The sequence below is a fragment of the Plutella xylostella genome, chromosome 19 (assembly GCF_932276165.1).
Source record: "Plutella xylostella chromosome 19, ilPluXylo3.1, whole genome shotgun sequence".
Taxonomy (NCBI): Eukaryota; Metazoa; Arthropoda; class Insecta; order Lepidoptera; family Plutellidae; genus Plutella; species Plutella xylostella.
The window spans coordinates 5,272,468-5,299,650 of NC_063999.1; the positions used below are offsets into that span (position 1 = coordinate 5,272,468).

A 27,183-nucleotide genomic window follows, 5' to 3' on the forward strand; every position below is an offset into this window, starting at 1 on the left:
GAATAAAAAAATTTGAGTTTGAGTTTGAGTATGCTTCAAAAATTGAAACAACACAACAAGCGTCGCACTCTACATTTCAGGCAAAAAACATCCATCCATACAGTATACAACTATATCAAAAGAGCTACAAAGCGAATGTTAGTAAATTAAACCGGTAAAATTTAAAAATAGTACGTATTTTCAAACATAAATAAGTACCTACATTTGAAAAACAAACAGAAACCAAAAAAGCATCGGAATGTAGTTGAACTTTAGCATTTGTATGCGGTATCATCTTCAAGGATTCGATTAGATTGGTTTTTATAAAAATAAAAAATCTTAGCCGCGTTAGGCACATAATGATGGCAAGAAACAAGTTTTATGTCTGGTCAGACTCGCCTCACTAGCCAGCTCGCATGGCGGACAGAAAGTTGCCGACTTATTCAAAACAAATATATTTTTAAAACTGTTACCGTGTTGTCGAGTGGATCAAATCTGTTTCGTGATAATTCAATAAAGTTTCAGTGCACGCCAAAACATCAACATGGAACTAAATAAAGCTGGCGATCCTGTCCCGGATAAATCACCAAACAGCAGTACAACTTTACTTGAAAAAATCAAAACATTGCTGAACTTTTTCACCGTCGAACCGTTTCTTTTGTTTTTTATACTTCCCAATATTATATCTGCGTTGGCGGTCCAAAAACTGAACATGGAGAAGGCATGTCGCGTGGACCTTAATTACACTGCAGAAATATGTGCGAAAGCTATATCAGGGGAGAGTGATGATAACATAACCACTGGTGCTTTGGATGCAGCCCAGGTGATGGTAGCCGACATGACGGCCTGGAGGCAGCCGCTTCAGAGCGGTCTCCCAGCCATCGTCATCTTGTTCGTGGGAGCCTGGAGTGACAAGACTGGGAACCGGAAAGCCTTGATGCTCATACCACTCATCGGCGAACTTATCACTGCTGTTGGATTAATTTTAACAACTTACTACTTTGATGAATGGCCTCTTTGGATAACTGGATTGATTGAAGGTCTACCGCCGGCAATGACCGGGGGATTGTCGATTGCTTTAATGGGTTCATTCAGCTACATATCAGACGTGACTACCGTGGAGTCCAGAACCCTGAGGCTCGGTATTGTTGGAGTTATCGTGACGTTGGGGGTCCCTCTCGGGTCTGCCATCAGTGGAGTATTAACGGATGCTGTCGGATACTACGGGATCTTTGTCATCGGGATGGTCTTCAATATCGTTGGATTCATTCACACTTACTTCAGGATACATGACGTCAGAAGTACTGAGTCGGAAGGATCAAATATTGAGAAATTAATAGCATTCTTCCATCCTAAAAATGTTATTCATACACTGTCTTTGTTATTTAGAGGAAGAAAAATACAAGTTATTCAAGTATTACTTGTTATTTGTGCGCATATTGTTATCGTGGGTCCTGTGTTTGGTAAGTTTTAAGCTTTACATACGTACCTATGTACCTACCTCATCATAATTATAATAACAACAACGCAAATCCATAACTTAGTATCTATATCAATGTATAATAATAATATTTGTTTGTCTCTCATTTTCAGGTGAAGGAGCAATATTGTTCCTGTATACTTTGAAAAAATACAGCATGGATGTTGTAGAGTTCAGTTTATTTACCACCTATTCTGTACTTATGGGTATTGCCGGTACGTAGGTATTTATTTAACGTTTAAGGTTCGTACCATATAAAGTTGGTCAAACAAACAACGTTAATTGAATTGAAGTTATATTTAACTATTATATTTTTTTGTTATTGGTACACGGTTCACCGCCCTCTAATTTGTAACTTTGTTTCTGTAATTCTTTATTGCACATATAATAAAAAAAAATACAAAAGGAGGGCTTAATGCTAAGAGCATTTCCTACCAGCCAACCTACAGGTAATATATAAGGTTGCCTGTAAAAGATCACTCCCAGCGAGAAGACCGTATTGCACATTGATTCTAGTATATAAGTATGTTTTTGGATGTCTGATTGATATGGAGTTCAATTGCACATTGATTCTAGCCTATAAGTATGTTGTTGTTTGTCTGATTTATATGGTATTCAAGAAATTAATATTCTATTCCATTCTAATTTATTTAATTTGATTATCTTTCCAGGCACAACAATAGCTGTGACGATCTTCAGCAAACTCTTCAAAATGCACGACTCTTTACTCGGCATCATAGCAACGTTCTGCAAGGTAAGTGGACACCTTTTTGACGGACAGCAAATTCATAATTTTTATTTATTATTATATTTGATTGAGTATTTTTGTGTTAATTTATGAATACTACTGTCAGTGTTAATACAATACAATACGGTACACTTTATTTGCACCAAGAACAAAAATTACAAAAAACAAAACTCAAAAATAAAACAGTACAAAGAGGCCGCCTTATTGCTGTTAAATATTATTGTTAAATAAAGTTTTTCTTTCTTTCTTAATTTTCTTTAAAGGTGGCGTCGAGCTTCGTGTACGGGCTGGCTCCGACCAAGGGCTGGTTCTACTCCGGGCCAGTGTTCGACTTCTTCGGCAATTCGGGGGTCACCGCCATCAGGTCGTTGGGAACTAAAGTGGTCGAGCCAGATCAAGTGGGTAAGGGAATACTTACAATGATTTCTTATGAAATACAGGGTATGCCAGGGCTCGCGAAGTCTGGTTAATTTTATAGATGTCAATAAAATTCCATGGCATTAAACACGAGGTAATGAAGTTTAGCAAACTTTGGGCCCTTGTCAATGTACACTTGTCCAAAATTAATAATGCACATGCAGATCTTCATACCCGAATCATTAAATCGTAAGAGCCTTAAAAACACTTGCATTTTGCACCTTGTTCGAAAGAAATAGGAGTCAATATCATGTGTCGCATAATCGAAAACAACCGATCTGTCAAAGATTTCTATGCGCATTATCAATTTTGGAGCACTGTAATTCTATGTAGGTAAATACATTGACCATGTAACACACATATACCTAAGACCATTTCGGACCAATTCACAAATTGAGAAGTTGACTTGACAACTGGATGTTCAATGATTAAAATTCCACCGTGGTGATGGTGATGTTGGTATATGATAGTTATACATATAAATACATATATAAATATTTGCACCTATATTGTATCTTATATCGTGTGGGTGCCGATGTAATTATCTATGGAGGAAAATGATGCAGACTCTGAGGTCAATCACTGCGTTTTGTGTGATGCCGGATTCAGTCAAGCGTAGCGCAAATAACTAGGAACTAATGTAGAAAAAAGAAATCGTAGGTACGTAAATAATAAGTACACAAGAATGCAGTGATAATTATTTTTAGGTAGAGTAGTCTATATTGGGTGCAAATAATTTAATAACAATGTCTGAAAAAGATAACACAAAACAAAAATCTTGGTAGGTAGGTAGTGCAGTACGCACTGCTGCTTGGGAGATACCCAACTGTCTGCCTTATGATGTTTCTAGGAAATTGACAAAGTTCTACGACCTTTTCAAAATATTAAAATCATAATATCCGGGTAATCACATCCGGGTTAGAACACATCAGTTGTCGAAATGTAACAAAAACCTCGTTTTCTTGTTGACCATGTCGGGACTAAGGTCAAACATACACAAATTTTATTGCATCATTTGGTAATTTCGTTAAGCTTACGTTGAGTCTCAGAATGGAACTTTAAGCTAATGTCGGCATTAAGACTATGTATGTCTCTTTCTATCCGTATACTGCCAAAGCAAGGCAGCTATACATTTAAGGTTGACATTAACTTAAAGTCCCTTTCTGCAACTCAACGTTAGTAATATAAAATCCTCATAGTTCTATGTTCCGTTTTCCAGGAAAAATGTGTTCGCTAATAGGCTTCGTGGAAGCGGTGGTGCCTGTGATCTACACCCCGCTGTACAGCAAGGTCTACTCCAAGACTCTGGAGTCCTTCCCTGGAGCCTTCTACATCCTGGGCGGCGCTATGACTATACCCGCCTTCTTCATTTTCATGTGAGTATTTTAATAGTTTGCTGTGTGCTTTTTTGTTGTTAGAAAGGGGTTTTGTACAATTCGGTATGCTTGTAAAATAACCGAAAAAGGAAACCCGTAGAAATTTTAAAATTACCTTTTTGGTTATTTTATTAACACTCCAATTTGAACTGCGTGGGTGGTTCATCATTATGATGAGGCGCTAGCAGCTCTTTTGTCGAATGTAACAGGTTAGAATCGTCGCGGTCAGTCGAAAGCGATAAGTATTTTATGCAATATGCATTTTTTACAAGTGGTAGTATCAAAATTAGTACCTACTTAAAAAAAATACAAAGTTCTTTTCACATGCAGTTTAACTATGGCACAATACCTACATTTTGCAAGCTGACCTAAATTTTGCAACAGTACTTATAGTTTTCTGTGTATGGTGAACGATAAAAAAAATATTTCCTACTGTGACCATGGACGAATTGGGCCATATTTATGGAAACGATTAAATTTATTTTTCCTTCAGATCTTATCGTTGCGTTTTGAAGTTCTTTATTTTATTGCACAAATAAAATGTATGATGTTCCTCCAAAGGTCCACCATATGAAAAAGAAGCATTTTGTAAGCACGAAACTTGCGACAAGCGGAGCGACGGCGGGGACGGTTTTAAATGCATTTGATTATATCATCGCCGTCGCGCCGCTTGACCTTACACAATACCCCTTTTTCATAACTAAGGGTGACTTGCACAACAAAGTTCATCAGCATCATCATCAGCCAATAATCATCCACTGCTGGACATAGGCCTCTCCCAAGGAGCGCCAAAACACTCGGTCCTCGGCCTTCCTCATCCAACCACTACCTGCTACCGCCTAAGGTCATCAGTCCAGCGGGCAGGAGGGCGTCCCACGCTGCGTTTGCCTGTTCGTGGTCTCCACTCGAGAACTCGTCTACCCCAACGGTTATCGGTTCTTCGGCAGATATGAACAGCCCACTGCCACTTCAGCTTGCATATTTTGACAGCTATGTCGGTAACCTTAGTCCTCTGACGGATAACCTCATTTCTGATACGATCCATCAGAGAAACCCCAAGCATAGCTCTCTCCATAGCATGCTGAGCGAATGCAGCCCAACCCAGTTGCTTCAGCTTAGCCGAATAGTCTGCCCGAGGTAGACATATTCTTGCACAATATACTGTCAGAGTAAGAGACAAACTATTTAATTTTGATTAACTTAACTTTGTTGTGCTAGCCACTAAGAGTTCGCATTACGTCTTATTTTTTATGATCCATCTCCAAGCTTTATTAGGTACTGGAATAAAATAAAATGCCATACAAACTGATGTACAACTAGCGATTGCTGATGCTTTGTCATTGAATATTGCATTTAAAGGAAACCGATTTTATATTGAGACATTATAGGCGTGTCGTGACTATTTATGATCATTCTAATTGTTTAATTGAGTTTATCACACTTTTCAATAGTTACTTAAAGGTAGAGTTGATACGTAACTGCTGGGAAGGCCCTTTTCATACACGCTAAGAAGAAGATAAAGATATATACCTATCTGTGTGAAAATAAGAGAGGGCAATAAGGTCACTCTGAGTGTACCCAATTTAAATTATTGTTCTATATTATGTACTTAAGCAGATTAAGGAGGCTTAAGGTAGGAATGGTAGGATGTATCAGCTGACTCTTGATCTTAGATTAACGATACACGAACTAGATATAGTATCCCATACAAAAACGTAGCTTAGAACTGTCCGCATTTTGTTTTAAGTTCAACCTAATGACAACCATTGTAACAATGAATAAAGTCACAATCTTCTAATCAAAATAATGAAAAATAAAAGCTCAGTGCTTGAAGTGGGGTGTTATTTGCCGATTTTTTTCTTTTGCACTGACACTCCATCTAGTTCATATTAAAATATAATTGCTGTTGATGTTTAATTGTTTATTTTGTTTTCTTTTATATAGGTATTATCTGAGATAATAACAAAATAATAATGTGTAGTTATTTGCTTAGGTTAATTACTTTATTAGTTTTTAGTATTTATTTACCTAGTAGTTACCGGTGTATTTTTCCGTTTGGCTAATAAACTTGTTATCAGGTTGGGATTTATTTAATTAAATTGACTCAATCTGGTTAGTTTCCATTATTTTTTATTTTTCTAGAGTGCCAGTCACCCTATAGTATTCCTGTCTTCTTCATAAGTCTACATCTATTTAAAGTTTAACAACTTAGTATTATTTACAGATGCAACTTTTTGTGCAATAAACAATTTTTTATACTTAGTTTACATAATGTATAAAAACATGTGCCTGTATTTGAGAGGCTTATTTCGATAGTGAAAGAGGTTACCCCGGTTTATGGGCTTGAACACAAAACTGCGTTGCGATGTCGCATCGCAATGTGGGCAGTAATCAAGCATTTGCCCTGAAAAACTGTCAAAACAGTCGCCGAATTTAACGAGTTTTGTTTACAAGCCCTATGAACGTTTGACTGCCAAAGGCAGTCGGGACTACGCAAGCTTTTTGTACTCGTAAAATATTTAAACCAACACTTGAGGTACTGTAGGTAGCTACATGACCTATGTATTCATATTTTTTCTTTCTTTTTGTCCACAGTATCCTGTACATAGTGTACAGGAGGCAACAGAGAGACGTGGTCACGGACCCGGCGGCGAAGGAACGACACGCTCACGACAACGATGTTACTTCACTATAGACAATGAATATTGTACGGCTGAAATTGTACTTGCTTCACGACATTCTGAACACCTTTCATTAAGACGCTATATACATAGAACAAAAATGCAGCAATTTTTTTGAGAAAACTGTTTCAAAGTTCAGAGCCCTTAGCATAAATTTTGATCGTAAACGTGAAGTAAAATTCATCGAGTAATTTTGTATAAAAATATGAACAGCGCCCCTGGCGGTCGGTAGCAGAACTAAAATTTTCCTACAAAATTCATCGAGTAATTTTACTTCACGTTCACGATGGAAATTTATGCTACGGGCTCTGACGGTAGTTCTGATTTTGTTCTATTATTTATAGCGCCTTATGGGACCATCTCGGAAATCGAGGTAAATAACAAATTACTATCTCAGCTGTGAAGCCTTACTGCATGCCGGCCAAAAGTCTTGCGAAATGTTATAAGTTTGTTGATAACTTACTTTGATAATATTTTAAATACACTCGAGCAATTAAAAAATCCAGTGACATTTATATGTAGGTTACCTATTGGATGGAACTTTTTCATTGCTCGCGAGTGTGTAATATTAGATATATGTATACCTAGGTGATTAATTATTTTTAAGGTTTTATTGAATTCCATATATGTTTTTGTTATTTTACTTAAATTTGAAACAAGTAAGAAGTAAGTTAAGTTAGGAATTTAGGAAAGAAAAAATATATAAAGTGCCATAATGTTTTAAAAGCGTTTCTATATTATAACATTCACATAGGTAGTTAATCCAGAAATAAGTTTATTATATGGTTCAAATCTTTTGGGAATATCATAAATAATTGGATTTTAACGATAAACGTTTTTATTTATACCTATAAGTTTTCATTATTGTTCTTGTCAATTTTCAGTTACTTATGGAAAAATAAATACAAAAATATTTTTTTAGTTAGAGTCAGAAAGGAAAAGGGTGCCATTCCCAGTACCTACCTACCATTAAAACTAAAAGAAAAACAAACGCCTTCATTAAAAAAATAGCAAAAACCTATTATCGAGACTTGTACATATAAAAAAAATTACAGGCACTACCTACTTTTTAAATTAAATGGCTACACAAGACAAGTATAAGACACAAAAAATTGTTTTAATCGCGAAGTTTTTTTTTGGTGACAAAATTAATGGATACCACTGTACCACAACTGAATAAATAAAGTAGGTAATTTCCTACTGCATCAGTCTGTCTCATTGACTCCACCGATGACTGGTATTTAGGTACTTTCATACGATTTTGACAGATAGTAACTTCGGCTGTCCCATTTCAAAACACAGTAACCGCCAACTTTAAAAAAAAACGGGTCTTTGATTTATACATTATTTTAGGCGATTCCGCACAAAACTGCATTGTCAGAATATCAAAAAACCGCTTAGAAACGAAAATAAAATTTTTAAAAACCTAGTAACTCCACCCTGCGAAATCAAAAATGCCACGAAAACCATTTCAAAACATAGCAAGAGCCACCAACCATTTTAAAACACAGTAAGTGAAAATGACTTACTAGGTTTTAAAATGGTCAATGGCGCTTACTAGGTTTTGAAATGGTCAGCAAAGGACAATTTTCGTCCGTTAATTTTAGTAAGTCACAAATGGCATACATTATTACTAACACTTTTTTCGAACAAAATATCAGACATTTCAGAACCTGTATCTTTGCACCAATGAAACCTAGAGAGTTGAATTAAAAGTAGAACATAAGTAAATTTTGTCTTCTTTATAAAAGCTATAGAGACCTTTCTCGTTAGAACCTTTCTACTAGCCCTATTTTGCATAAACAAAAAAAAAACAAGTTATAAAACTGATTTTTAGATAGAAATTTAGGAAATATTGTCTAATTGAAGGCAGCCATAAATAATTTTCATGTTAGAGCCTTCTGAATATGGCTATTTAATTCATTTACATAAAACAAAAAAACAAACATAAAAATATGCCCGTATTTCAGCTATTACTTATAGTGCCGTCGTGTAAAAGTGCTGCAAAATTGGATTTATAATATGTGAAGGATCCCAAACATATAAAAAATGAAATTATTACGCAATTATTGCAATTTCAATATACTTAACTTGTCTTAAATGACACAATAATGGCCCTTACTAGGTTATCAAATGGTCAGTGAGGGCGGTTTTAGGGTGAGAAAACCATATAAAACCTAGTAAGTGTTTTCTTTTGTGCATTACAGCAACAATTTTAGTCATATTTAAATGAAATAGTATTGTATATAAAGCCTAGGTTCTGCCGCTTCTTTTAAGCTTACATTTGTTCAGATATCTATCATAGTTTTACCAGGGCATTGAAATGAAGGTACAAAAACGTTTTTTGGCTCTCCTGAACATTTTGTCTCATGGCTGTTACTGTGTTTTAAAATGGGACAGCCGACTTGTGTGTGTGAAAATATAATACTATGAAAGTAACCACCAGTCATCGTTAGGTAGAGTTATTGAAACTGACAGTAAATTACTCGAACTTCATAACCAATACACTGGCTACAAACATACCTAGCTCTATCTACAAAGCTACAATGTAAACTGATGATCAGTAAGCATGCCGCGGTGTGAAATGTTAAGACGAGTTACTTAGAAAATACTTTTACTTGTTAGCGATAGATGGCAGGGTTTTCTACAATGCATTGCATACTTTCAACTCAATATGTAGCGCCATCATTGAAAAATGAAATTATGGCTATTTCTGCTGGGTTTCGTATCAAGTGGTAGGTTGGTCGGTTCTTATAACGGATATACATTAATTACATATAACATATAGTATGTGTATGTATACAGGGTGTTGCAAAAACGATATAAACGATGTTTCGGCTTAGTATACTTTCCTACCCTTTTTGCAACATCCTGTATATATGCTGTAAATACTCTGTAATGACTGGAGGAAGCCAATGAGAGTATCATTGGCTTCCTCCAGTCATGGAAGGATACTGTCATAAATAGTCATAATCGCCACCCTTAGAGATCAACATGCACAAACATGAAGGCCAGAATATTAAATTTATCTATCATCACTACCCATCACGTCTCCACTGCTGGGGCACGGGTCTCCTTCCATTGAAGGAAGTCACCACGCTAGCCTAGTGCGGGTTGGTGGACCCCAACACAAGCAAGCATATGCTTGAGAGAGTTGTTGGGTAAGTGTAAGTGGGCAACCCGACTGTCAGATGTTTTCAAGCTGCCCGAAGGCCTCTGACTAGGCTTAACGACTGCTGCCGAAGCAGCAACCGGGACCCACGGCTTAACGTGCCGTCGAAGCACGGAAGCGTCCAGAAAAGTACCACTTCAAATCGGACACCCATCCAATGACTGACCGTGCCAGTTGTTGCTTAACCTCAGTGATCACTGATCAGTTAATCACTGAAGCTAGCTCGACTACGGACGATTCAATTTTGTTTTTTATTTTTGTGCTGTTTCTTAATTGGTCTTTTTTAAGAACAATGGGTGCAGGACTAAAACGACACTTCCGACTTGCCTATTACACATACCTTTCTCAGTTCCAATATTATGAATTTATCTTTATTTATCATTCCATTTAAAATTTTAAATGCACAATAATTTTAAAAAATCCAAAAGTTCTTAATCGGTTACTTGCATTCCAAGCCTAAAAGTAAATAATTTTTGGTACTTAATAAACTGGATGTAGTAATCGAACGAAATGTTTTCCGTTATTCTGGGATTTAGTTTCTAAATACTCGAATACTCGTTGCTGCTGGTTTAAAAGGTGAACAGCCTTTTTATCTTAATTTACCGGCCGGTGAAGGTAAGTTGGTAGATATACTTATTCAGTTGACAAATATTCATAGAGTAGGTAAGCATAATTATACAGGGTTATTGGTAAGTAGACCGGATCCTTTCAGGAGGTGATAGAGGGAGGCATTTCCAGTCGATTGAACCCAATAATGCATTATCCTAAACTTAACCATTTCCAAGATATTTAATATTAAAGGTTTTTTTAATTTTTTTCCAAAATTTTATGCTTAAAACCGAAAATAAAAAAAACTACCCCCATTTCAATATTTTTTTTGGTTGTTTTGCATAAGTAACACCTTAATAAAGTAATTGAAATAATCAAATGTGCATTATTCGACTTAAAGTAGACATAATACCTCAAAATTGATAAACATTTTGAAAAAATATTCAAAACGCAAAAGCAAATAAATTAAATTAAAAAAGATTTTCATATGACATTTTTTTGTGCACTTTAGCTTAAAAACATGGTCAACTAATAAGCTTTCAAACAAGATGATTCAATACCAAATCGATTAAGGTATCACCAAGATATGGCCAAAACAACCAGAGAAAGCGGAGAAAACTGAGCAGGGGTTTCCATACTAAAGTTAACAGGACTGAAAACAATCACACTTTTTACCTTTAAATTGGGCTAATTTTGTTAGTTTTCCTGTTGAATTTTGTCCGTCTGTGCTGGTTGTTTTGGCCATATCTTGGTGATACCTTAATCGATTTGGTAATGAATTATCTTGTTTGAAAGCTTATTAGTTGACCATGTTTTTAAGCTGAAGTGCACAAAAAAATGTCATATGAAAATCTTTTTTAATTTCATTTATTTGTTTTTGCGTTTTGAATATTTTTTCAAAATGTTTCACTATTTTGAGGTATTATGTCTAATTTAAGTCGAATAGTGCACATTTGATTATTTTGATTAGTTTATTAAGGTGTTACTTATGCAAAACAACCAAAAAAAATATTGAAATGTGGCTAGTTTTTTTTATTTTCGGTTTTAAGCATATAATTTTGACGAAAAATTAAAAAAACCTTAAATATTAAATATCTCAAAAATGGTTAAGTTTAGGATAATGCATTATTGGGTTCAATCGACTGGAAATGCCTTCCTCTATCACCTCCTGAAAGGATCCGGTCTACCTACCAATAACCCTGTATGTGTAGGTACTATGTGTATGTAGGTATGTAAAATTTATTAAACTGAGAACTATAATATACATATACAAGGTGGGTCGAATCAAAATAATGATCCGATGTTTATTGGCTCATTCTGTTTTTTTTCTTCATTTTGCGACCCTCCTAGTAGGTTCCTAGTGCTAATCTACTTATGAAGTGATCTTTCGTCTCTACAATAGTTTAATAATGTCGTTATTATAGTAGACACAAAATGTCATCTCATAATTATTTAGTAAGTCACATAGCGACAGTCTTTTTTCAGTATCCTAATCATGCATTCTAAGGATATTAAAGTATTTTTCCATAATACTCGTAACATATTCCTGATTTCTATATTATTTCATTTCATTTCATTAGTACTTATGAATATTAAAAATAAATAAATATTTAAAATGAAAGATACACTATACAGACCAATTTCGTCATGTTTTTTTTTAACCTACTTCAGAAAAGGTAGAAGGTTTTCAATTAGTTTGTATGTTTTATACAATCCATCAATCACCATATAATCCAATTAATAATAATGAGATTTGTAAGTATACGTTTCTGCACCTTTGTAGGACGATTTTTGTAGCCATGTTGTCAGTGAAAATATGACGACTCTGCTTTATGAATTATTTATAATAATATTGTTGGTAGGTAATGTATACTGTAAGATATGCTTAATTGACTTTAAACAGTCCCCTATTATTTAAATGATATATTAATAATATTAGCAAATGATGAATTTCATCAGTAATTAGCCGAACTCAGGTCAATGTTCGCTATGTGTAACCCTTTACAAAAATATAAGATTTTATATTTAAAAAAACCTCATTATATCTTCTGGCAAAACATTTGGACTAGCACCTAGACAGACCGTCTGGCGATACGCAATGTCCATTTAGCTAAGACAAAAACTTTCGCCTTCAGTCATCGGTCGTCAGTCAAGGAATAATGCAAGTATAATATCGGCCAGAAAAAATCAGTGCTAGAGCACAATCATGTCCGTGCCTTGGCCGACACTTAAATGAGCTATTAAAATGTATCGGACGCTGCTGCGGCTGTCTTATCGTCGGCGCGGGATGCGCGCGCGCACGCCGCCGCTCGGACTCGCACACATATCAATTCTTTATTTTACAACCTGACATTTTACAACTCGGGTTTTTGGAAACAACTCCGCACTCGAAAAGCCACGGATTAAACGAGTAGTCACTATCGCGCGTTGACAACGCCGGCAGTGTCGTGTGTTACCAGCCGAATGTTCACCACTCTTTCACTTTTACCCGCGCGACACCGTTCAGTATTACGATACTTACGACATGAGCGCTCTCGCAGAGCCCATCTGGGGCTCCGACGACCTCACCAAGTCGAACATCAGGCTCACAGACACCGAAAGCAGAAGCAGATCCATCCGGGAAAATTGCAAATCTATTTTGAAGAAACTCAAATATTTCTACGTGGAAACCACCGTCGAGCCATGCCTGTTTGTTTACATGCTGTGCATCGCGCTCTCCACGCTCGCCGTACAGAATATGCACTTGGAAAAAGCGTGCAGAGTCAACTTCAAGTTCGGTGACGACATCTGCGACCGCATCAGAGATCGCAACACCACGGGCCTCGAAGATGAATTGAATAAAATCGAATCATTGGTAGCGAAAGTGACCGCTTGGAAGTTCCCGTTGCAAACTGGTATACCAGCTGTCATGGTGCTCTTTGTGGGTGCTTGGAGCGACAAAACAAAGAAGAGGAAAATATGTATTCTTTTCCCGATGGTCGGGGAAATTGTAACTAATATAGGGCTTCTGCTGGCGACGTATTATTTTGACGAGCTGTCGGTGTCGGGGACAGTGTTGATAGAAGCCCTGCCCCCCGCGCTCACCGGTAGCTACATAATAGTGTTTATGGGTATGTACAGCTTCATGGCTGACAGAACTTCAGTGGAGAATAGAACTTTCCGCCTCGGAATTGTTACAATATTCGTGAATCTGGGGACCCCCCTGGGAACGGCCCTGAGTGGAATAGTGCTCCGCGCTATTGGGTATTACGGAATATTCACATTGGTTCTATGTTTGCACATTATTTCGTTTCTATACGGTATTTTGAAACTCGAAGACAGTGTATGTGAGGAAGACAATGACACATGTGGTTCTAGCGATGGTTCAATGAACCGGTTAGTGGAAAAAATTAAAGAGGTTTTGGGTCTAGTCATTAATACAGTGGCAGTGGTTTTCAAAAAACGTGATGGCAGAGGAAGGACTTTGATAATCTTAGTATTGGCGCTGTATCTTCTAATGGTGGGGCCTCTTTATGGTAAGTGGTAATACACAATTTTCTAAACTAAAACACTTTATTTGGCTGCTTTATATTCAATTCACTTGACTTTATCTTTGAATTTGGCGACGTACTCATGAATCATTTATGAAGTCGCGAAATTCGAGTGATAACAATAAGTCTGTAAACATAAGAATTAGCATCTCAACAGAGCCGTTGCTACAGAAAATTACTTTATGTGAGTACATACTTTACAAGTTTTTACAGACACTCGTATTTCCCAAAACTGTTTTCATTGTTGGCTTGTACTTTACATTATACGCTCACATCAATTAGCCCGGTGTCACACAGGTATTCATTCAATGTTTATTGTTTTTTTGTTTAATAGTGCGGCTAAATATCAAATCGTATTGTGCATGTGGATTGTTGATTCCCAAAGGGCATTCACTCGATATGCAAGGCGAACGAGAGAGAAGAACGTGAAATCCTTGACAATTCATTGTTGCCAGTGGGTTGCAACTTATAAACAAACTGAACAGCAAAAAATCTGTATCACGCTAAGGCCACTACATGCTACGGCCAATCATTTGCTAACTTTATTTGCCCAATCGAATAGGTACTTACCTAAACTGTCCTAACACAGTATAGCACAATCCATTGCTCTACCATTTATAAATCAAATTTAAATAAAATTACACACGAGGGATTAAGTATTTTCAGCTATTTAAAGTATAAAAACCGATGTAAACTTATTTTTAAATTAAATCTTTATTGTCAGTATTTAGGACATTAGAAGGGGATTCTACGTAGGCACTTAGAATAATTATAAAGAGTTATTTTGAAATTATGAAGATGTTTTGAAAATTCGGATGCATACATGTAGCAGTTCCACCCTGTATATTGCGTAGAAACCTTTAATGCAGTTAGTTATCTAGATAATGCAATCGCACCAGCCAGCGTCCTTCAGACCACATGTTACCTATGTTTGGTTTTTCGCCTCTACTAGGCTATCCGTCTTATACCCGGTTTCCGATCTACTGTTCGAAGTTAATCTATGATAAGAAAACTGAAATTATTATAAATATATAAAGTTACTATATATTATCTGTATAAGACATAAATATGGTTGTACATACTTTGTAGATATAATTTTGACTATGATGATAGGTAGATAAAAGTTATATTATTTTAATAGAATTTTAATTATACTTAACTATAATTTTTCTGCGACTGAATTATATTTTCCTATGAATGATTAGGTTCTTGAAGCAAAACCCTAGACAAATTTATTAAAATATTATTATATCTAATGGGTCCAGCAGTGGATGATTATTGGCTGAAGCTTATGATGATATCTTATGGGTATACATTTATACATAGAATTATTTGTTAAGTATCTAAAAATGCTGAAATAAACAATATTTTTTTATAATGTTTAACCGATGGTTAACTCTGACCAGCCTCACAAAACCTGCGCTTACTGACCTAAATTCATTGCGAAGTGGTTTCTCAATCAAGGCTTATTAAATGCTAAATTTGTCCTTATTTGTTCGTAGAATTATCGAGAACTGCATATACTTAGTATTTGAATAAATTATACAATATTTGATATTATTTGTAACGAATGGATTGCATTTATAATTGATTTTAAACATTTATTTCCTACTTATGAAACTGAAATACAAAAGGGTTTTTTGCCCATGGTGGATTCAATCAGATTAGAGAATCTTTGTTTGCACAAAAAAAAAAGGTGCACAGAAAAGGAGACCTATGTATGTGGGCGATTGAGGGCTGATAATTATAAAAAACAGGACACAATTTTATTACAGAACTGATCTCATATCACTTATGATCTTATCACTAAAAGCTGTCCGGTCAATTTATACAGATTTAGGTACTAGGGAGAGGGAATGCTGCCAGCCTCCTCGGAACCATCCCGGGCGACGGCAGCGAACTAAAAGAAATATTTTACCTTTAATAAACCTCTGCCTGACCTCTGTCTATTAAAGGTAGAATATTTCCGAGCCAGTATCATTTCGGTACTTATATTATTTTCACAGGTGATTCACAAGTGGCGTATCTCTACGCGATCCGGCGGTTCAGTTTTGACGAAGTGGAGTACAGCATCTACGGAGCTACCAACTCCGTCCTGGGCATTGTAGGTGAGTGTCGTAATGTTCACCACACGTAATCATAGATTAAATACGCGTTACTAGAACGACTTGTAGGTCTGAGGAAAATCTACAGGTTGACCTACTCTCTGCATCTGTTCAAATATACCATATCAAATGCATTATTAAAGCAATTTTTTGACTAGGTCTTGAGGTTTTTGAAATAGCAGTACGGCAGACGGCGTAGAACCACAATCTATATTTAAATCTATTTCCTAAGCTTACAACTATTAACCCATTCTCGTCTATATTAACTCAGATCAAAACAAACACAGTAGGGGGATAAATTAAAACACTAATTCCGTTCCAATTGTTTGTGTATTATTTTCCTCGAGTCCGCAAGGTTTAAGAAATAGCGACCTTCCGTTGTAAATCGGCGTCTCATGAAATAGTAATGAGTTTGGGTTTGAGCCCTGATTAAAACTCTAGCGTTCAATTTTAATGGCGTTTATTCGAGAGAAAAAACTTCTTATTCAGTCAGACTGACAAGAAAGTTTTGATTTTAGAAGCGACGGTTTTTCCACCGATTGTTACGGCATAAAACTTTCTCCTGATAATAATTTCGGGAATTATTTTCTGTAAGATTTGCGAGAAAATGTTCAGCTTTGTAATAATTTTCGTGGCTTTATCTGATGCACTAGCTATTGCCCGTGACCTTTGCTTTATAGATTCAGTCTTTTAATGATTGTGTTGTTCGTTGTTATGATGATATCATCATCAGATCATCACACGAGACACGCCTATGCGGCTTGAAAGAAGCAAATAATTATTACCTTTCCAAATGGTTATTAGGTACCAAACATCATAGGTAATCTACCTTATTGTATTATCAATAACTCGATTAAGTAATCGGTATTATTGCATATCATCAATATTCGCAAGTAAGCTGTTAAATATGTAATATGAAACTGTTTAATTGGTTTGAAGTTAATTTAAATAAATATATTATGGCAGGTACCTACCTAGGTACCTATTTCCGGCAAATGTAGGCACTAAACCGAATAATTGAATAAAATCGCAGAAACCAAGGCTATACTTACGTATACGATGAGAATGATTTTATAATGCATTATTTCAAGATTAATATTTTAGAATTTCTATTGCTTTTATCTAAATTTTCAATACTTTTATAAAAACATTGTAGTTGGTAGATGTGACTCCTATTTTACTACATACGTTAGGGAGGTTGATAACAAGGCTCAAGAGGTTAATTGAATTTAAAAGGAAAACTAAGAATCAATAAATGCTTACAAATATTTTAACTATTCTTGCAACTCCATTATGTAAGGCGGTTTATATATAACAAGGGCCAAGATAAGTTTATTTTATTATAAAGCCAAAAACAGACAATTTTAGTTCAAAAATTACCATTAGCTATAACCGCCTTAAGAGTTTAGTAAAGCGTGGTTGTTGCACAAATTGCATCATAGATGATGTTATCTGACCCATCATCGTTCAGATAAACATAAATACAAACCTCGTTACTCTAATAACCTAGCTAATCAACTTACCTAAATGTCCCCAAATATTTTAAACTGTTCTTAAGTCTAGATACGTAATTTAAATACCTACGTATTAATAGATCATTTAAAATGTAGGAAAAAAGACAGTTCTAAAACTTATATCTCCTATAGATTTTGTACTAAGTAATATACTTAGATAAGTCCCTACTTCGTATAGAGCCGCAAAGCGTTTCTAAATAGTGAGGTGTCCCTAACGGATGAAAACCCACAAAACGCAAGGCTAAGGCTCTGGGAGGAAAAGCAGCCCCAGGATCCTTTCCTACCTCTGGAGGAAAAACTTGCTCCCGGTAACAGTCTTCCCTGGCACATCTGGAAGACTCTAAATCGGTTGCGAGCAGAGGTAGGCTGCTGCAAGGACAATCTCTGCAAGTGGGGCTATACCGTTGGTACCAACCTATGCGACTGTGGTACCGCCCCCCAGACTATGGAGCATTTACTCTCCTGTCCCCTGTGCCCTTCCACCTGCACACGGGAAGACTTACTCCAGGCCAACCAGAATGCTATCAAAGTTGCTTCTTTTTGGTCTGGACAAATATAAAAATTCGCATGTTCACTGACACGAAAGAAGAAGAAGAAGACTTCGTATAATTATCTAAATATATCCAGTAGTAGACGACTACGTACTGATGATGATGATGATAATAATTATAACCTCCTCCTTTGTGCAATTTGTTAAACAATATTTATAAAAACCATTCAGCAGAAAATAATTATTTTAAATGTTTAAAATGCATCGTCACCCACTAAAACATTGCCTGTGCACGGGCGGTGCAGCGATCACACGACTCGATACTATTTTCGAAATTACACAAACATAATGGAAAAAACAAATGTCACAACAGGTGACGATACTGTTCTTTTTCCATAATGTTTGTGTAGTTTCGAAAATAGTATCGAATCCTGTGATCGCTGCACAGCATCAATCTACTATTATTATGCAATCTGTGGCCATAGTAATGTAGGTATTGAGAGTAGTGTGTCAAATGATAAAACAGGCCAAGGGACTAGCGAGTGTGCGTTGAACTCGACAGATAAAACGTTCCCGAAATTAACAGAGTTCATCAATGTTTATAACTCAATAGGCATAGTTTAAATCTAAATTTTGAGCGGTTATATCTCTACATGTTTTTCCGATTTTTGCGTTAGGAGATCGCTAATCTTGAAATAGAATTCAATTTCATTAGTGTGGTGTTTAGTAGAATAGAATATAATTTTATTGGACGTAACATTTAACAATTATTTATCCATTGTCATAATATTACTCTACCACCATTTCACAAAGGCCCCATCATTAAGGAGGAAAGAAATGACGAAAGAAACGTTTTCGCTTTACCTCAATCAGGTACATATTCTATTCTCTATTCTATTCTCATAGGGGGTGAAGTTCCTGTACGTGGCTCTCTCGAGTGGAACCTTTGTACATATCCCCTTGGTTTCAGCTCAGCCAGCCTAGCTCCCGGGTAAACTGGAGTAGCAGGCCTGGGTGTTGTAATAGCTGAGGTAGGCGCTCTGTTGGTCCAAGAATAGATAATCTTGTTTCTGTAGTAGGTGGACAAGCTAACAAAATATGTTCAACCGTCTCATCTACTTCCTTACATGTCCTACATAAGGGACTAGTTGAGTTACCTATGGTATATAAGTGTTTATTCACGCAACAATGTCCTGTTATTAGTCCTACCATTAATGATATATTACTACGGGACAGGTTGAGTAAGTAGCGTGTAAGTTTGTGGTTGTGTGATACAATAAACGCTTTAGTTTGTCTGCAATCTACACGATTTTTCCACTCCTGATTGTGTTCAGATAGTGTTTTATCGGTGAGACATTGCCTTATTGCCTTTGGTGACAGACTAATAAATGGTTCTGGCCCTATTGGTAGGGTATTTGATCCCATTCTTGCTAGTCGGTCAGCCTCGCAATTTCCTATGTTGTCGTTATGACTTTTAATCCACTGTACTGTTACATTATTTGAAATGCTTAGGTTTTCCAGTGTTCTGTGAAGGTACATAATATCTACATATTTTTTTTCATACTAGAGTGGTCTAGGATGGCTAGGTAACTAAAACAAATAAGAATCTACCTCTTAAAAGGTAGTAAACCTAAAACTATAACACCTGATATCAAGAAGTTGTCAACCTACTTAATGTTATTTCCGAAAGAAATTGCCGTTACCTACAAGCGTTTCTTAAATTAAATTGTAGAGTTTTGGGAAAAATGCTTATATACAGAAATTACGTTTTTAAGTTAGCCTTTGTTATGCCCTTAAATGCCAACTGATGCTAGAGATATGTAGGTACATTAACAATTTTATTGAGAATCATAATGACTTTGTTGATTTTCCTCATCCATCGGCAAACATCGCTATTTGTTAGTAATTACTTTATGATATATTTATTTAAGAAAAGTCTTATCAGACTTTTTATCCTGTCTGCTGCAATGACCCCGGTTGACCTCACAAATATTTTCACTTTAGATTGTTACAATGACATGCATCGTCGTTATGACCAATTTATCAGTGCATTAGGTCAATGTGAAGTCCATTTAATATTGACGTAAGAGTTATTTTACTACACTACGTAACTGTTGAATATAAAGGAACTAGTCCCATCATTTTATACGAGGCGGACTTTTATCTCTCTGCTTACCTACGTTTGGGATACTAACTACGTACGACTTCAGTTTACCATGAACTTGTTGGTATTTTTTTCGAATTTTAGATTAATATTTATTTTTATTTTATATTTTTCAGATTTCAGAATTGGTCCATGAAAGTTGCTCAGACTAGTCAGACTATAGGGTATACAAAACTGCTGACGGGAAGTTCACTGATAGTATTTCACCCGGTATACGGCAACGTCTCTCAAGTTAGGGTTGTCACGCTTCCACATTTTTTTTCTGAAAACAGGGCCTATCGATATATTTATTCAAACTTGGAAATATAATTATTCCATCATGATACTATAGGTAGGTACTGCTGTCTACTTTATAATAAATTAATAACTCACAAAATAAATTTTTTCCTTTTCCAGGAACTCTTTTCTGCGTCTCTCTCCTCAGCAAGAAGCTGCGAGTAGAGGACAGCGCTATCGGGGGACTCGCAGGAGTGAGCAGGATAGCCTCATGTTTCGTGATTGCGTTCGCCCCGAACCGTGATTGGTTCTACTCGGCGCCGGTCTTCAACATATTCAGCTCTACTGGACTGGCAGCTGTGCGGTCTATCGCTACAAAGGCAGTGCCTACAAAGGAAATCGGTAAGTTGGGTTCTATTGCATACAAAATTGTTATGCACAACAGGATATCGTTATTAGATTGATAAAGTCAGCTGCATAAGTAGCTGTACACTTCTGAACCTTGTCAAACTCACCAACTGCCTATTCAAACATTGACGGTTTATTATGTAGTCAGTTTGACAAGGTACTAAAGTGTTTAGCTACTTAATACAGCTGACCATACTCCATAACAACACAAAACAAAGCATTAAAATTGCTTCATTACCTATTATTATACCTGCTAGTATTACTATCATGCTAATAGTCATTAGGTAGTATTTTTATTATGACTTATACACAGTTGAATGAACTCATCGTGTCTTTATTACAATGTGGTAGGTAGGTATGTGTAATATGAAAGCTACTAGGTACATCGTAGCTGTATACATACTGTACAAAACTAAATCATATACAGGGTGTCCCAAAAGTCAACGTCATCCCTTAAAGGGCTGATAGGTTAGCTCATGAGAGGCCAGAATATCATAATATGACCTTAGTAAAAACTCGATAATTTTCGAGATATTGACACTTTTATAAATTTGCTGAAAATCGACACCTTGGATCAGTTTTTTGCGTGCCGCCGGTACAAAAATCCACATTTTTAGAATTTGTTTGGTGTTGCAACACCCTGTATAGCCCTGCTATTGATCGCAGTCAAAATAAATATCGAGTAATGCTGTATGTTTAAAAAAAACACAGTTTTCAAAGTCATAAAAGGTAATCGTATTTTTTTATAAACAACTTTGACTCTACATACTGTAAAAAAAATACACCACGCAAACCTGGCACCTTATTTGAAAAGATTGCTCATTTAATGCAGTTTCCAAAATGGTATGAAACGTTGCTATTGTTTCAATTAACAAAAAAGTTATTGCTATTTTAGTACAAAACGACCTCGATGTAAAATTGTTTCAAGGAAATTTATCTGACTGAATTTATTAAGGGTAAGTCATGTTGGAATGAGTAAAAGTAAAATAGGTGGTGGGGTCAGCCGTGGCAACATAGATGACGCAAAAATAGCTAAGAAAAAACTTACCAAACTCTTATAAAACATATTTTGCGTTTTTTACACCTTATTTAAAAAAAACAAACATTTATTGACTTTTATTTTTATTTCTCAAAATTATATCACCACATTATTATATTAAGTACATAATCAGCAAAAAATTATGCTCATTAATGGTCATAATCATGATTTTGAGAGTTTGGTTTTGTTTAACAATAACTTTAAAATAAATAACAAGTAATTAGAGGTAATGTTAATGACAAACTGATCTGTCCCTTTTTTGGATACTGTGGGTGTACAATGTACATGTGTAAGCGTTTTACTTGTACAATATCACACATTAGCACTACTCAGGAATGTACGTTACCATGCGCTACATTTATGGGGAATGTGGAGTTGCTATAGTCCACATTTTTTGAGAAAGATACTCAAAATGCGTTTTTTTATTAACTGTGACAACGTTGTCTCTTTTCCCACTCCCGGCCACGCCACCTATTTTACTTTTACTCATTCCAACATGACTTACCATTAATAAATTCAGTCATAAATTTCCTTCAAACAATTTTACATCGAGGTCGTTTTGTACTAAAATAGCAATAACTTTTTTGTTAATCAAAACAATAGCAACGTTTCATACCATTTTGGAAACTGCATTAAATGAGCAATCTTTTCAAATAAGGTGCCAGGTTTGCGTGGTGTATTTTTTTTACAGTATGTAGAGTCAAAGTTGTTTATAAAAAAATACGATTACCTTTTATGACTTTGAAAACCGTGTTTTTTTTAAACATACAGCATAACTCGATATTTATTTTTACTGCGATCAATAGCAGGGCTATACAGGGTGATGCAACACCAAACAAATTCTAACAATATGGATTTTTGGACCGGTGGCACGCAAAAAACTGATCCAAGGTGTCAATTTTCAGCAAATTTATAAAAGTGCCAATATCTCGAAAATTATCGAGTTTTTACTAAGGTCATATTGTGATATTCTGGGCTCTCATGAGCTGACCTATCAGCCCTTTAAGGGATGACGTTGACTTTTGGGACACCCTGTATATTAAGTGGGTACCTAAAGTGTTCATTACTATGATTCTGACCTACGAACTTATGTTTTTTGAAAAGTTTACTTATGAAATCACTAACTCAAAAACATAATATATGTTTTAACTCCAATAGAGTCATTGTATTTTTGTTTGTATAATACAGACTGTAATGCATAAAATAAATGTAGAGTTAAATTATGTTTTATTCCTCAAATAACACTTATCTGACTATTGAAAAATCATATCTTAAAATAAATAAAATAGAGTCCTAGCCGCTACTGGGCGCCTGACTCGTAGAAGAAGGTAAATATTCGCGCCATAGAACATTTTCCGCAGGGTGCTTTTCCACCAGAGATGTGCTATGCAGCTATGCTGCGAAGATGTGATATCTACGCTACGAAAATATGTGACCGTTTCCACCAATACTACGCTAGGTAGCTGTGCGAGGAAGATGCGCTACGAAGATGCGCCGCCGCAAAGTAGCTGTGCGAGAAAGATGCGCATCTCATCAGTGAAAAACGCGGGCATACTGTAGGTCTGCTCTGCACATACATAGCTACACCACTCGCGATGGTCCATAGCACATATCCATAGCACGCATCCATAGCACACATCCATAGCACGCATCATTCCATACAAAAAACATATCTTAGTTGAATCCGTTTCCACCAGTGCTAAGCTATGTGCACCAATAATATGATTGGTGGATATCAAACGCATCCATAGCATCGTAGCATAGCACATCTCTGGTGGAAAAGCACCCTAATGCCCCTGCATTGTAGACTTGACCTCAGCGAGGTCCAATTCACGGTATCGAAGGCTTTTTCTCAGGCCCGGTTTCGCGATAGTCGGTTAGATCATAACCAGGGATTAGATGTTGACTTATGACATCATCTGTCAAGAATTTAATATGAAGACGACGTATAATTGATGAACTAATCCCTTGTTATGATCTATCCGAGTATCGCGTAACCGGGCCTAAGTGCCAATTTCGTCATAGTGGGTTAGAGCATAACCAGGAATTAATGCTTGACTTTTGAAACATTTGTCAAGAATTTAGTATGGAGATGACGTGTGATTGATCAACCTTTCCCTGGTTACGATTTAACCGACTATAGAGAAATTGGAGCTAAGTCTACGAAATTCAGAAATAGTCCCCACCATTGCAATTCGACTCATTGGTCAATAAGGACCTGTAAGGCAAATAACTTTTAGAAATACTCTAGGTACGCTAGTGCACAAATTATTCATAAAAATTTGGAACTCATCCGACCATATTAAAACGTCCACTACGGTAAGTTTTAAAATTCGAACGTAACCGTATTTCTTTTTAATTTTCCAGCCAAGCTGAGCGCGTTGATGGGAGTGAGCGAGGCGCTGGCCCCCTCCATATACTCGCCGGCTTCCAATCACATCTATGTGAAAACCATAGACTATTTTCCAGGCGCCTTCTACATGTTTGACGCGGTACTTACGGGTCTCGCGTTGGTGTTATTTTTGTGAGTAGATCTAACTTATATTTGTGTTTTTATCTGTTTTATATTTTTATAAGTATAAGTTTATCTGTTTTATATTTTTATAAGTATAAGTAGTCTTAACTATATTAAATACTCAATTAAGATTTACTGAGAAGCTGATTAAGAGAATATTCCAATTAAGTACAACATTTATTTAGTGTATTCGTTACCTATTGTGTGTATTATCAAATTATTTTTGTCAGTTCTAAAAACCGGCGGGTAAAATCGCTGGCAGAATTGTAACTAAGTACTAACTTTAAAAAAATACCTACATGCTATTCTTCGGTATTTGTATGCGGTAAATTGCGGTACTACCTACTTAGGTTTTTGGAAAATTTACCAAATTAATGATAAACTTACATTCATATTCCTAAATAACCCTTGGTAACCGATTTATAGCACGATAGCATCTTCATATACATTGTAAACTAAATTACTGTTTACAGTGTGAAATGCTTGTGATTAAATATTTTCTTAAATAAAATGAAACTTAATTTCTTCTCGGCAAGATTATAAAATAATTTCGTTTTCTCTTATCATTATCACCAAGCTTTATAACCTGCGTCGTTTTTATCCGAGTGGCGCCAATCGAAAGCGAAAGTAACCGGCCATAATAAGCACATGCGTCATAGAGAACAGTTTAACAGCCGTACAGGTTCCATATTCAGGACAACTTGGCGATTGAACCACTGTGCATCAATTTATACGTACAGTCCAACGTTAATAAAGTCTTGAAAACGGAAGTACATTTTAACTAATTGTTTAAGATCGAATTTAATCGATCTGTTATAATTAAAGGACAAATCTGTTATAAATTCATAATTAATCGGTATTTTATTTTTAAAATGTAAGTAAATAACTGATGATCATAAAAGTCTTAGCAAAATCGCACTCTTTGATGTCAGGACTTTATGGTTTGACTGTATCAATTTGTCAATGAGACCCTTTGTTCGTAGATGATTTCTTAATCTAACATCAGCTTTTTTTAGGTGTCGTAATAGGCAATGCATCATTTTATTTAGGTACAGAATAAAATTTATTTAGTTATCGTACGCATAATATCATGCATGATATTATCATGAATGAAAATTATATGAATCATGATTTATGAAGAACTTTAGAACTCAAAACGTTAACTTCCTAACTCCAATCTTTATGTAGATATACTTAAGCCCTAATTTCACAAACCCTACTTACCTTTACATCTTTTGTCGTTTTAGTTGTGTATCACCTGTAAAGGTCAATTGAGGATTAAGTACATTGCACTTGTTAATAGAGTATGCATAAATTCTGCTCTGCCTACCCTCCAAAGCGAACTAATAGTAGCTCAAAGCTTAACTCGCGTAGTATGCAGATTTAAGTGTTTAAAATATTCGTGCCTAAATAAACCTACCTTTTTTATTTAAAAAACATGTTTTATACTTTTCAGAATTGTTTACATCATAATGCGAAGAAGAAATATTGCAGACCATGAAAACGAACAAGTACCTAAAAGTAATGAAGTTTCAAGATTTTAGATGTGGTTGCTTAGTTACATAAATTTATGTAAGCCTTATTTTCCTTAGGTATTCATGAACTTTTATAACCGTCGACCACGGTTACAGCAGACCCCTTAGCATGAATTTTCATCGTGAACGTGAAGTAGAATTCATCGAGTAATTTGTATGAAAATATAAACAGCGCCCCTGGCGGTCGGTAGCAGAACTAAAATTTCCCTACAAAATTCATCGAGTAATTTCACGTCACGTTCACGATGAACATTCAATTCACGCTAAGGGGTCAGATATAGTATGTATAATAGTTCGGTATCCATTACGACGGATTTTTAATTAGGCTTTTAGTTATTTCGAAACTAAAATTTACGTAGGTATATTTATGCGTTAATAAATTAATCATGTGAACATTATAGGTTAAATCGACTTGAGGAATCAAATATCATTAGCTGTATTAAATGTCTCAAGTGCCTATTTATTTACTGTGATTTATTTAAGTATAAGTAATAGATATTTCTCGGTGTTTATAAGATGAGATATGTTTACTCTCATTAGATGTGAAGACTATGAATCATAAATATTTTATTCTTTTGAATTTAAGATGTCTAACTATACATATAGGTACTTACATAGTATGCAGATGCAGGTAAATAAATGAATAATATTGAAATAGTATTTAAGTAAAATGAGACAGAATAGTGATATTTTACGTAAGACTGGACTGCTTTCCCATAGGTTAAGTAAAAATATAAATAAATATACCTAACTAATCCACAAAGTTGTTTAATTATCATGCTAAATGACGACTGAATGGCGTAGTGGTTAGTGACCCTGACTGCTATGCCGAAGGTCCCGGGTTCGATTCCCGGCTGGGGCAGATATTTGTTTAAAGACAGATATTTGTACTCGGGTCTTGGGTGTTGATATTTATATTTAATATGTATCTATCTATGTATTTGTGTAGATATATCAGCTGTCCGACACCCATAACACAGGTTCTGCCTAGCTTGGGGTCGGATGGCCGTGTGTGAGATGTCCCCACATATTTATTTATTTATTATTATTTAAATGCTTCTGCTTAAATATTGATAAAAATATACGAAAGGAATAGGGATTTTCATATCGTTTAGGATTTATTTCTCATAATTATATTATGTCCACTTTTGTTAAATATCATGAAAATTGTAAAATTAAGTTATTTTAAATGATAAAAATTAATCTTAACATATTTTTAATTTTGCGTGCACACAAAGTAAATTGTCAAAGTACAGATTTTCCCA

The 27,183-nt window shown here is 35.5% G+C and overlaps 2 protein-coding genes across 2 annotated transcripts; both read left to right on the forward strand.

The window, feature by feature from the left end:
* The first annotated feature begins 349 nt into the window (after positions 1-349).
* LOC105390330 (proton-coupled folate transporter) lies at positions 350-7,406 on the forward strand. The gene is made up of 6 exons (XM_011561616.3): positions 350-1,442; positions 1,573-1,674; positions 2,131-2,213; positions 2,471-2,609; positions 3,844-4,000; positions 6,596-7,406. Exons 1-6 carry the CDS (start codon positions 524-526, stop codon positions 6,693-6,695), a joined length of 1,500 nt encoding a protein of 499 aa, XP_011559918.3. The 5' UTR covers positions 350-523; the 3' UTR covers positions 6,696-7,406.
* Positions 7,407-12,565: 5,159 nt separating this feature from the next.
* LOC105390332 (proton-coupled folate transporter) lies at positions 12,566-26,677 on the forward strand. Its single transcript, XM_011561617.3, has 5 exons — positions 12,566-13,917; positions 15,939-16,040; positions 20,602-20,823; positions 24,236-24,392; positions 25,840-26,677. Exons 1-5 carry the CDS (start codon positions 12,927-12,929, stop codon positions 25,925-25,927), a joined length of 1,560 nt encoding a protein of 519 aa, XP_011559919.3. The 5' UTR covers positions 12,566-12,926; the 3' UTR covers positions 25,928-26,677.
* Positions 26,678-27,183: the final 506 nt, after the last annotated feature.

Excerpts from the sequence above, each read along its gene's own strand:
- LOC105390330 (XM_011561616.3), top strand. The coding sequence starts at position 524 with ATGGAACTAAATAAAGCTGGCGATCCTGTCCCGGATAAATCACCAAAC. Across the intron at positions 1,443-1,572 it reads TATCGTGGGTCCTGTGTTTG|GTGAAGGAGCAATATTGTTC; the intron begins GTAAGTTTTAAG and ends TCTCATTTTCAG. Across the intron at positions 2,610-3,843 it reads GGTCGAGCCAGATCAAGTGG|GAAAAATGTGTTCGCTAATA; the intron begins GTAAGGGAATAC and ends TCCGTTTTCCAG.
- LOC105390332 (XM_011561617.3), top strand. The coding sequence starts at position 12,927 with ATGAGCGCTCTCGCAGAGCCCATCTGGGGCTCCGACGACCTCACCAAG. Across the intron at positions 13,918-15,938 it reads AATGGTGGGGCCTCTTTATG|GTGATTCACAAGTGGCGTAT; the intron begins GTAAGTGGTAAT and ends TTATTTTCACAG. Across the intron at positions 24,393-25,839 it reads CTCGCGTTGGTGTTATTTTT|AATTGTTTACATCATAATGC; the intron begins GTGAGTAGATCT and ends TATACTTTTCAG.